Raw genomic sequence first — 12,985 nt, 5'->3', positions numbered from 1 at the left:
CACTTCTAACTAGATTCTATCAAGGTAACTACGAAGTTACATTATTCACTAACTAACTAAACTAAGTTGAGCTTGATCTCTCAACACTCTAAGTGTTGTATGTAGGAGAAAAAGGTGGGGAAATGTTAAATATGTGTTAAATTTAGGCTTGGTTTCTACGTTTGGCTTCATTTACCGAGGCTCGGGGATCCGAAGCACGTCGACGAGATAGACGTCTGATGCCCCCGCATCCATTGCCTTTGTTCAACCCTCCCTTCTACTCATCGCGATCTGTAGGTGCTTATAGCAGAACCTCTGAGATCAGGCTTCTCTCATTCGGTAGCCGAGGCCTAGCCCTCCGAAGCAAGCGAGGCCTCAACCAAATGTAGCAAGCAAGGCCTATGCGCCAGAATTAACTAACCGCAAATTGAGGGTTGGTTGCTAGTGGCCTGCCTCTTGTCCAATCTAAGCCTATGCACCCTAGAGCTTCATGTGAGCAACTTTGTTTGATCGATTTATGTGCTCTCAAGCAACCACCATCGCATTCAATTGGAGTCTCTCCACTAGAAACTTGTAAATTTTTTGTCACAACTTGTATTTCAAAAATCGTGAATGTGACTCTGGTCATGCGCTCATGCCACTCAGTGTAAATTACAAGTTGTTTAGTTCGCATACCAATTTGAACGCAATATCAAGTTTCCTACTTTGACAATGTAAAAAGAAAAATTGTCCCGATTGCATAAGTAAGATGACGAGTGGTTGTAGGGACCCGTAGTTACGAATAAGGTGTTTGGGGGGGGATTAGGAGGAGACACAGGTTTATACTTCGATCACATCTCATTGTATTAATTTCCTCTAACCACTCATACCCTCATGATTTCTAAAAGCTCACGATTCCAAAGTAAACTTTCCAACTCTAAATTTCCTCCATCCTTGAGCTGCAAGATTCCCAAGAAAGGAAAAACTCAAACAACCCACTAATGGAAAAGAAAAGAATCTAAAAACACTAGCCTAGACCTTTTATAAGACTTTGGAGCTTTCTTGTCCATTACGTAACTTTGTGTGTTCATTCATATCTATGCAGAGGACTTAGTTCGATGTGTCTAGTTTGTTTTAACAGCATGGCCTCCATATGATATTTTTGGTCGTAAAAGTAAGATTTGGACCCCCACCTTTTGTTTGGACAACGATGTATTCTTACAAAATGAAGTAATATCTTTTCATTCCTCATATCTTTTTATGCATCTAAATCATTACACAGAATAATTTGAACATTTGACCTTTTTATCATTTGAGAGCCCATGACAAGTCCTTCAAATTTGCCACACACACCATTAAATGTTTATGTTTGTGACATTTGTGGCCTTCCTGACTCAATTTATCCAAGTCTTTTATCATGATAGTTGTATCAATATGATATTTAATCATTTCAACAACTTCACTAGTGAGCTACAACATTGTTTAGTGGAGTTTGATAGTTTCCACAAAAGAAACATCCTTTGTTAAATTTAAGAAAATATATATATATCAATGGAAAGAGATTGAAATATAACACTAAATTATCTTCCATTAGAATGGTCAATCCCATGGATGTAGTATTTGATATATTTTATACCCTACGAGTATATATCAAACCCAAAAGTAAGAATTAACAATAGAAGCATAAATTATAGTTGGGAAAACTCTAAAAAGACCCTTGAGTTTGTCTTTAATTTCCACAAACCCCCCCTCATACATATGTATAGGTATATAGTTATAAATAATTATAACTTATTACTCTTTAGTCCTGAGCCGATTATTAATGATCGACTCTTGGTCGTTAATTGGCTGTCAGCGGATTCAGCCTATTTGGCACTCAGCCGACTCTCATCCCAATCGGCTCCTAGTTTTTAAGACAATACTGAAATATCCCTCTATAATACAGAAACATTCAAAAACTTATGGTTCCTCTACAAAGTAGCCAACAAAGTGGTGTTGTATTATTATGTCCCCTGTTTAACATTGTGATGAACTAATGGAAAAGGAAAATTTCACCATTATTGAGCTATATGCTGGGTTCTAATGCAATGGGCTAATGATGATTTGCGAAGATGTACAAATGAACCATGTGCAAGGAACATTGTCCCAGGCTATGGGGCTTGCCAAGAAGAAAGAGGAGGTGTGTCGGAATTCACGTACGACATATAGATATGATCGTTTCGGTCTCCAGCTATGGCATCGATATCAAAGAGTGACTCGATCTCGATGATATCTTCTTTACTGAGCTTGACTCGCAGTGAGCCCACATTTTCATCAAAGTTTTTGAGCTTGGTAGTGCCAGGGATAGCGACAACATCATCTCCTTGATGTTGAACCCACGCAAGAGCGAGTTGACCCGTGGTGCAACCCTTTCTCAATGCAATCTCACGTAATGCCACGAATAGCTTTTCATTCTTGTCCAAATTTTGTCCCGCTAACCTCGGCTGTGCAATCTTCGCTTCAACAAAAATCTAATGCATTAGAAATCCCCATATCGGATACATTTCACATAAATTAGCTATTATAGTGTAACGCAAAGAGGCTACCTTTCGGAAATCCGTGTCACTAAGACCCTCTAGAAGTTTCGCTCCAAGCGAAAAGAAACCTCGACCTAAGGGGCTGTAAGCTACAATGCCAATACCCAATTCTCTAGTGATCGACATAAAGGGAAACTATTTTGTCAGTGACATACTTATTAGAAATTCATGCATTCAAGATGGGAAGAAGACAGTCAGGGAGGACATACCGACAAGTGGGAATTATGTCTTTTTCTGCATCACGAGACCACAAGGACCACTCAAGTTGAACAGCCGTGATGGGATGCACCGCATGGGCTCTTCGAATGGTCGATGCAGAAGCCTCAGAGAGCCCAATATACTTAACCTTGCCTTCCTCTACGAGCCTCTTCATTTCCCCAACCTTGTTCATATACATAACAGTTGCATACAATAGTGAGCAACATATATATAAGACATATGCACATGTACATGTATGTGTGTATGTATATGTAGTTGTAAATCTAGATTTATACCTGTACTAATATCTCTATCTATACTTACATTTATATGTTGTATTATATCTAGATATATAGTATATGTTGTATGTGTATATGTGTATGGTAACAAAGATATGTGTACACCTATTGAAACTATAAAAAGGATGGATGCATGAGGAAGGATTCTCCCATTGAGCAAACAGATTTCTTTCTTACAGTGACTTCAATTGGAATGGTTTTATCAATTCGGATCTGATAGTAGAGGTCAATGTAATCCACATCCAGCCTTTTCAGGCTCGCCTCACAAGCCGAGCGCACATTCGCAGGATCTCCTCGCACCAGGGGCTTCCCATCCTCAACAGTGACCCCACATTTGGTTGCAAGTTGAACCTGGTGCCTTCTTCCTTTCAAAGCCTATTACAATAACAAGTGTATAACCTAAAAAAACAGCTAAAAACCTTGGATATGGTGAAATGAAGAGAAAGATATATTAAGAGCAAGCTGCAACCCTACCTTGCCCAGAAGGATCTCATTAAGGAAAGGTCCATACAAATCAGATGTGTCGAGGAATGTGATGCCAGAGTCGATGGCATGGTGGATAAGTTCAATCATCTCATGCTCGGGTTTGGGGGGTCCATAGAAGGCGGACATGCCCATGCAGCCCAGCCCTTGTTCTGAGACCTGCAGACCTTGGGAACCAAGCTTCACTCTGCCCACCTCCACATTGGCCATAGCTGCTGCTACAGTCCACGATCACTCTTTCAATCCTCTCTCGTATTTGTATGGAGCAATCGATCCCAACTCACAAATTTATATATAACCCAGCGCAGTTTCTCAATTAAATGCAGCAGCTTATCAAAGAGTGATAAGCAAGTATTTGGTTACTGTACGCTTCTTTGACCCTAACCCTAATACTTGGGCCACAAGCAAACACAATTTTGTTTGTCTAAGACGAAAAGAGAACCATCAAAAAAACATCTGGAATTTATACTAAAACCAAAATTTGTCCACCTGCCAATGTTGTCCCCATTACATGTTCTCATCAATTTGAGTGACTCCTTGATCATCGAAACCCATGCAATACGTTCGTAGGATTGAATGAATGTGATTTTGATCAAGATGAAGTACGTGCATAAGATTGAATGAATGTGATTTCGATCAAGATGAAGTAAGTTATATGGAATTGTATTTTACGCATTCTTGTTTATGTTGTCGTGATGTGGCACGCCAACTGTGGGAAAATCAGGTGCATTAGTGCCAAGAAGGGGTGTGCAATCATGGAAGAATAAGGGGACGAGGAAGAGTGGGCATCGGCCGGAATCCGAGTAGGGAGTGAAGCAAGGGGCTGAGAAGAGGAGTTAGAGTGTTGGCCGGCTATCCTTGGGAGCCTCTCACATGTGAAGATCAAGAAAGAAGAGGTGGACCAAGCTAAGAACAGCATTCAAGAGGTGACCAGGTGGAACGACCCGGTGGAGGAGAAGATGGGCTTAGTAGAAATTGTGTGCCAAAATTACAAGGTGAAGGTCAAAGAGAAGAGGGTTGGGAATGAGGAAGGGGTCCGCCCCTCAAGAAAGTACAAGACCCGAGGGATGCAAAGGAAGGAGGAGGCCATCTTGGCCTAGAAACGCAAAGAAAGGGGGAAAGAGAAGGGCAAGCCTCCAAGCTTTAAGCTTTGCTCAGAAATAGAGAAAGTGTCAAATTTGAAGAAGGTGATGGAGAGGATCCTCGATAGCTAGTTGGAATTCATTGACCATCATTTGTATTGTAACGAAAAAGTATTATGGGAGGTCCTTGGTGTTGCCAAGGAATTCCACGATACCATCATTAACCTTGTGAAGAGAAAGTGGCTCTCGACGGAACAGGGCGCAATATCTGCAAGCGTAATCTGGTGATGGTGATTGAGTTGGCCACCGAGGAAGGCTATGGGTATAGTCACTGCATGAGGCCACATTGGGCAAGAGTGACCACGGAAACACAATTGCGGATTGGAGACGTTAAGGAACTCGTGGTGGCATTGATCGACCATAAATCCGAGATCAACCTCATGTCCATGGATTTCTACAAGAAGGGGTTAGAAGGGGAAATGGTTGATCAATACCAAAAATGGATGGAAGATATCATCGGGCTTGTCCAAATGTATGCATGAAGGTAGGAGATATGGAGATAGACCAACACTACTTTGTTGAGGAGAAGTCCTCCCACCCATTCATCTTGGAGGAGCCTTACATCACGGCGTCTCGTATGGAGATGAAGGTGCTTGACAATGGGTCGGTGGATGGTTTAAGAGCCATGGCGGAAAACATTCTGTGCAGTTCCTCACCGTAAGGCCCAATCATGAGCGGAACCGAGACACCCTCAACAGTGAAAGCCGAGAGGGTTTTTAATGTGGGCTATTAAGGCATGGGGCCGCAATAGCCCAAGCCAACCCAAGCCCTTGCAAACTTGTAATATTATTAGAGATAGTAGTAAGAAGTTTTGGGTCTCCGAAAATGGAGCTTGTAAATTTACTAGGTTAAGTTGTATGTATCAGGCTATTGCTAAGAGACATGAGAAGTATTTGAAACAATGTAATCTATTAGAAGAAGATGACATTATAACTTAGTGGTGTTCTGCAGGCGGTCTCATTTGACAACACGCTCGAAGAGATGGAGAGAGGGGTTTCTTTGGGCCTTAATTAGAATGAGGCTATCCTAGTCAACTCCATTGACATGAATACTACCATCGAAGAGCTTGGGCAATTGATCAAGGAAGAAAGGACACTCAAGATACAAAAGAACTACAAGACCATGGATAAGAAGGTCAAGCATGTGGCAACCCCATTGCGTGATGACAATTGGGAGCGGATGAAGGGGGTAGGGGTTGATCCTAGCTTGTGGGACCCAAAAGGCATAGGGCACTTGTTCACCAACGAGACGCGATGAAAGATCCCGATTGGTGGGGGTGGGTTCTTATTGGTTAGGGAGGAAGAAAATTTTAGAAGGATGATCGAAAGCCATGGAAGGGCTTTTGCCTTCTCGCCAAGCGAGCTAGGGTGCATAAACCCTAACCATTATGGAGCCAATGGTGATTTTCATAGTATCGCATGTACCATGGAACATCAAGTCGATCACAGTATTGACAGCTCACATCTCGAAGTTGATTGAGCCAATCAAGGAGAAGATCAAGATGGGATCCTCGAACCGTCCAATGTACCATACTTCAATCGATGGTTCATTGTGCTGAAAAAGAACGGTAGCTTATGCTTCAAGTGAAAATTTAAAACATGGAGCTTACAAATATCCTAACTTGTAAATTTTTCTCACAACTTGTATTTCGAATTTGTGAATGTGACCCTCGTCGTGCACTCGTGCCACTCAAAGAAGTTCAAATATAGGTAAGTTATAAGTTGGCCGGTCCACATACCAAATTGAAAGCAATATCTGGTTACCTACTTTGACACTATTGCGTAAGAAAGATGAAGCGTCGTTGTAGGGACCCATAGTTACAAATAAGGTGTTTGAATGTGAGTTAGGAGGAGACACGGGTTCGTATTTCAATGAAATCTCATCAGATTAATCTCCCCTAACCACTCATACCCTCATAAATTCTAAAAACTCATGATTTCAAAGTAAACTTTCCAACTTTAAATTTCCTCCATCCTTGAGCTCTAAGATTCACAAGAAAGGAAAAACTCAATCGACCCACTCATGGAAAAAAAAGAACCTTAAAACACTAGCGTAGACCTTTTATACGACTTTAGAGCTTTCTTGTCCATTACTAGACTTTGTGTGTTCATTCATATCTATGCACATGACTTGGTTCCATGTGTCTAGTTTGTTTTAGCATCATTGCCTCCATATGATATTTTTGGTCTTTAGTGAGATTTGGTCCTCCACCATTACTTTGGACAACGATTTATTGTAACAAATTGAAGTAATATCTTTTCATTCTTCATATCTTTTTATGCATATTGATTTTTATCGTTCTAGATTCTTAACTATGAGGCATCTATATCACTACATAGAATAATTTGAGCATTTGACCTTTTTGTCATTTGATAGCCCATGACAAGTCCTTCAACTTTGCCACACACACCATTAAATGTTTATGTTTGTGACATTTGGTGGCATTACTTACTCAATTTATCAAAGTCTTGATCATGACAGTTATATCAATATGATATTTAATCAGCTCAATAACATTGGAAGTGAGCTACAACATTGTTTAGTGGAGTTTGAGAGTTTCCACAAAAGAAACATCATTTGTTAAATTTAAGAAAAATATATATATCAATGGAAGAGATTGAAATATAACACTAAATTATCTTCCATTAGAAGGGTCAAACGCAGGGATGTAATATTAGCTATATTTTATACCCTATGAGTATAGATCAAACACAAAACTAAGAATTAACAATAGAAGCATAAACTATAGTTGTGAAGTATCATATGTTAACACATTCGAAGGACTATATCACTAAACAAGTCTAACTTTGTAAAGGTTGAGGTTTGATTCCTTGACACTAGAAAGATATCAGAAGTAAGTTTTTAACCAGTCATTACATGCACCAATTATGTTGGCTAGAAAAGAAAGGCATAATCTTGAAAACACCATTGCGTTCATAAACGCCTCTATCAAGTCCTTCTATTCATTGTAATAATGTATAGCATATGATGATCATGCCACGCAAATCATCAATGGGTATTAGCCATCACATATGTTTTACTTGTACTCAAATTTAGTGATTTATTTTTTAATTAAAACTAAATTAAAGGAAAATACAACCAAGTACTTAACTAATAACCACAAAGTTTTTAAGACATTACTGAAATATCCCTCCATAATACAGAAACATTCAAAAACTTATGGTTACTCTACAAAGTACCAACACAGTGGTGTTGTATTATTATGCCCTTCGTTTAACATTATGATGAACTAATGGAAGAGGAAATTTCTGTGGAAAATAATAAATGAAAATAAATAAATAAATATTAATAGTTAATAGTTCTTAGGAATACGGTTTCCTTCATGAGAAGGGAACCGTAACTATATCGGTGGTGGTCTTAGAAAGCCACCACCAACGTTGTAACTATTAGGGCATTCTATTAATACAATACGTTTTCTGTTTCCCTCAAGTATCTCTCTCTCTCTCTCTCTCTCTCTCTCTCTCTCTCTCTCTCTCTTTTCCTTTTCTTTCTATCTACTCTTTTTTTTTTTCCTACATGGTATTAGAGCCAAACGAGTTATAACCTATAGTCTATGCCTTTCCAAAATTACAACACATGCCCTTATCATAATTTAACTCTTATACGCATATAAAAGGAGTCATATTCGTAGTGTCCAAAATCGTCAAATAACGAAAGACAATTTTGTGTTTTGTCGTGCGCGGATTCGGATAGCCCTCTGCAATAATGGCACAATCTATGACATCGTCGTAACTCAACACGCGAAAATTTACGATTGAGAAATTATCGAATATGGAAGGCAAGATTGGAATTAATTTTTAAATATAATAAATTATGGGATATAATTTCAAGATCATCAACAAAACTGGAAAAAGGCGAAGAACTTGAAGAATATGAGGAAAAAGACCTATGTGCAAAAATGGAAATTCTAATGGACGTAAGTGATGGCACCAGAGAAACATTGTGAAAAATGGAGACGGCTCATGAAATGTGGAAGCATTTATAAACTATCTACGAACCAAAAAACGATGCCCAACAAGCACATACACTTCAAGCGCTTGTTAATTACAAAATGAATTATGAACAACCGGTTGGTGAATTTATATTAATATGGCAAAAGAAATTAGATGATTTGTTATCTTCGAGATTAGAAATTCATGATAAATTACAAAAGATTCTCCTTCTTGGTGCTCTTCGTCACTCGTGGTCCATTTTCAGAACCACCCAAAACTCTATAAATTGTCCAACTCTAATTGATCTTCTTGCAAATATTAGACAGGAAGAAACAATGCGTTCACAAAGGTCTTCAAATTCAACTCCAATTGTGGCAATGGTAGCATACAAAAACCGAAGATTCACTCAAAGAGGAGAAAGCTCAAAGCCATGGATAAAGAAAAATCAAAACACTAAACAAGGAGGAATGTGGTTTAACAACACCTATTGTAAAATATGCAAACGTTCTAATCATGCAACAAAAGATTGTCGTGCAAAGTCAAATTTCAAGAACTATCAACCTTGGAGGCGTGTGCAAGCCCATCTTGTTGAAGAAGAGATGAATGATGATAAAACCATAGGAGATGGATATCAAAATGGTGACAAGTATGACGATGTTCTTCAAGCATTCATTATTGAATCACTTTCCGCCATGATTCCAAATCCAAGTAATGTAAATGACGTATGGTATCTCGACACTTGTACCGCTAACCACTTAACTAATAGGAAAGAATGGTTATGTAATTATAAGGAAGTTGAACCCCCTATCATTGTAAGATTTGGAAATAATGGGACTAAACAAGCTATTAGCAAGGGTGATATTACTTTTGAAGTCACAAGAGGAAGACATTTCACAATCAATGAAGTTCTCTATGTCCCAGGCATCACCAAACATTTGTTATCGGTTAGTCAAGCAACAACAAATGGTACTATCATTGAGTTTCATCCTAACCATGTTATTATTAAACATAAAGCCACAAATGGAGAACTTATTAGAACTTGTTGCAAACGAGAAGGAGGATTATATCCCATAAAATGTATTCCTACATCTCTTATTTTAGAAACACATCACTCTACCCCAATTCAATCCTCTATATCTTTAACTAATCTACATTCTCCCTCTTCTCTTTGGCATTTTTGTGTAGGCCATATGCATTTCAATGCTCGAAAAACATTACAATGTAATAATCTAGTCCATGGTTTGCCAAAAGAACCTTTCGAGCCCATCTCTTTGTGTGAAAGTTGTATCCTTGGGAAAATGCCCCAAAAACCCTTTCTAAAGCATAGATCAAGAGCCTCTACCACTCTTGCATTAGTACATAGTGATCTATGTGGACCTTTTCCAACCCCTTCTCTTAGTGGAGCCAAATATTTCATTAGCTTTATAGATGACTTGAGTAGATTTACAATCTTGCATTTTCTCAAGTACAAAATTCAAGCTTATCAAGCATTCAAAGAATACAAGGCTCGATTCGAAGTGCAAATATCATCAAAGATTAAAAGTCGTCAAACCGATGGTGGTGGTGAGTGTATGTCTCATGAATTTCAAAATAAAGAACTTGATCAAATGGAAGCACATTTTGTGGACTTGGACCATGAAGCTGTTAGGAAACAGGTCCCTCCGGATGGGAAGTGAGAAGAACCGTGTTGATGAGCAACTCGGCCGAGGCGGATAGGCCTCGGTCGAAATCGGAAATCGTGGAGATAGCCAACACGGAAGGCTAAGTTTGTAAATAGTCGAAAGGTTACATTAGTATATAAGTACTTAGGGCAATCATATTAGATAAGTGCGTTATTGTAAAGTTACTATTGACGAGGTTGTTGCCTTTGTAACTGTGAGAGTGAACGAGTGTGAGTGGAAGCATGTGAGCTCCATAGCCGCTAGTTGGCGAAGCAGGATCTCGAGGTCGTTGCCTCTGAGATCTCTGATTGTATTCCTTTCTCTCATAGTGTTCTGTTTCGGAGTTTGTGGACTCCACGTGGTTTTTCCCAGTTCGGGTTTCCACATTAAAATATGTGTCATTCTCAATTTCTGTATTCTGTGTTTTCTTTTCCATTAGATTGACTATTATTCCGCACACGCAAAACTGGTTGTGGCCGGCAACGATTTTAACTTCAAACTGGTATCAGAGTGAGCAACACAGAAAATGGAAGGAGGCGGGAGTGGCTGCCCAAGTATGATGGTTCTAAATTGACAGAACTATGTAGACTGGAAGATTCAGATGGAAGACCTTCTCATTGTAAAAGACCTGTACGAGCCAATCGATAGATCGAAAAAACCAAAGGGGGTATTGGAGTCGGATTGGAAGCTTTTGAATAGGAAAGCCGTGGCCACTATCTGACGGTGTGTCGATGTAAGTGTCCTTCAGCACGTGGCGAACGACATGAATGCCCACGAGATATGGCAGAAGCTGTCGGGTCTTTATGAGAGGAAGAATGCGCTCAACAGAACCTCATTGATGAGGAAAATAGTAAACCTGGAATACAGAGACGGCGAGAGCATGGTTGAACACGTAAGCACATTCATGTGGTATGTAAATCAACTTGCAGCGATCAAGTTCCCCTTGGATGATGCAATGCAGGCAATCATGTTGATGTGTATGTTGCCGGAAAGCTGGGAGAACTTGGTGGTTACTCTCAGCACCTCCTACCAAGAAGAGAACTTGTCTTTGCAGACGATGAAGACAAGCATCCTGAACGAGGAGGCGCGTCGGAAGGACAAGGAACCGATCCCCGACTCAAAAGCGCTCCTTTCCGAATTGGAACGTGGAAGACAAAGGAATCGGAATCCCCGGACGGTCAAAGTCAAGAGGGAGGCCTACTTGCTTCTACTGCGGGAAGTCGGGGCACTTCGAGAAGAATTGTCGGCATTTCCGGAAAGACAAGGAAATCGACAGTACCGATTCGAAGAAGTCATCGGACCGAAACGGTTCGGATCGGCAAGGGCAGGACCGGAAAGGAACGACGACAATCACGACAAACGAAGAGGAGCTAATGCTTATCACTGAGGAGAGTGAGTTGAACCTTGCCGACGACGAGATGACGTGGGTGGTCAATTCCAGAGCGTCGTTCCACCTGACCCCGGATAGAAAATGCTTCTCATCCTACTCAGCCGGTGACCACGGCCGTGTTCGGATGGGGAATGAAGGTACATGCCGAATTGTCGGCATAGGAGATGTGTGGTTGACGACATCAACCGGATGCGAGATGCTGCTGAAGGATGTTCGACATGTTCTGGAGGTTCGATTGAACCTAATATCAGCCGGTCGGTTAGATGATGAAGGCTACATGAGTAGCATCCAGAACGGTGTTATGAAGTTCAGCAAAGGGAGCCTGATTGTGGCTCAAGCCCCGAAAGTCAACACTCTGTACCTGATGAATGCCCGGTTATGTCCGGAGGAAGTGAACGTAGTATCTAACACTGCCGGTGAGCTGTGGCACAAGAGGATGTGTCACATGAGAGAGAAGGGGATGAAGAGGCTTGCAGTCGTCAACCTCATTCCAGTGAAGGATACATGAGTAGCATCAGAACGGTGTTATGAAGTTCAGCAAAGGGAGCCTGATTGTGGCTCGGGCCCGGAAAGTCAACACTCTGTACCTGATGAATGCCCGGTTATGTCCGGAGGAAGTGAACGTAGTATCTAACACTGTCGGTGAGCTGTGGCACAAGAGGATGTGTCACATGAGAGAGAAGGGGATGAAGAGGCTTGCAGTCGTCAACATCATTCCAGTGAAGAACGTGCACTTGGAGAAGTGCACTGATTTTCTGGCCGGTAAACAAAACCAGACCTCCTTTCGATCGAGGCCACCGATGAGACGTAATGCACCACTGGAGTTGGTGCATACTGATGTGTGTCAAGTGGACACGAAGTCACATGCCGGATCGCAGTACTTCGTGACGTTCATAGATGACTACAGCCGGAAGCTATGGGCCACATCGTGGAGTTGGTGCATACTGATGTGTGTCAAGTGGACACGAAGTCACATGCCGGATCGCAGTACTTCGTGACGTTCATAGATGACCACAGCCGGAAGCTATGGGCCACATCGTTGAAGACGAAGGATCAGGTGTTATCCGTCTTCAAAGAGCTCCACACGAGAGTGGAAAGAGAAACTGTCCGAAAGCTGAAGGCGGTTCGAGTAGATAACGAAGGAAAATACCGGGGGCAGTTCGAGGAGTACTGTCGCTCGAAGGGAATCCGACTCGAATTTATTGTGCAAAAGACGCCAGAACTAAACGGGCTAGCCGAGAGGATGAACCGGACCATAATGGAGAGGGTCCAGAGTATGTTGGCGCATGCAAAATTACCCAAGATGTTTTGGGCTGAGGCATTGT

The 12,985-nt window shown here is 40.9% G+C and overlaps 1 protein-coding gene across 1 annotated transcript; it reads right to left on the bottom strand.

Annotated features, from left to right (window-relative positions):
* Window positions 1-1,865: 1,865 nt before the first annotated feature.
* Window positions 1,866-3,772, bottom strand: LOC147857578 (putative aldo-keto reductase 2). The gene is made up of 5 exons (XM_087327903.1): window positions 3,506-3,772; window positions 3,209-3,406; window positions 2,744-2,916; window positions 2,544-2,646; window positions 1,866-2,450 (listed from the first exon to the last, which is right to left on the bottom strand). The coding sequence occupies exons 1-5, from the start codon at window positions 3,722-3,724 to the stop codon at window positions 2,109-2,111; spliced, it is 1,035 nt and encodes a 344-aa protein (XP_087184029.1). The 5' UTR covers window positions 3,725-3,772; the 3' UTR covers window positions 1,866-2,108.
* Window positions 3,773-12,985: the final 9,213 nt, after the last annotated feature.

The sequence above is a fragment of the Azolla caroliniana genome, unplaced genomic scaffold, assembly GCF_043228905.1.
Source record: "Azolla caroliniana isolate FFs.n. ecotype wild unplaced genomic scaffold, voAzoCaro1.0.p SCAF_11, whole genome shotgun sequence".
Lineage (NCBI taxonomy): Eukaryota > Viridiplantae > Streptophyta > Polypodiopsida > Salviniales > Salviniaceae > Azolla > Azolla caroliniana.
This window is presented reverse-complemented; position numbering and strand designations above follow the sequence as displayed.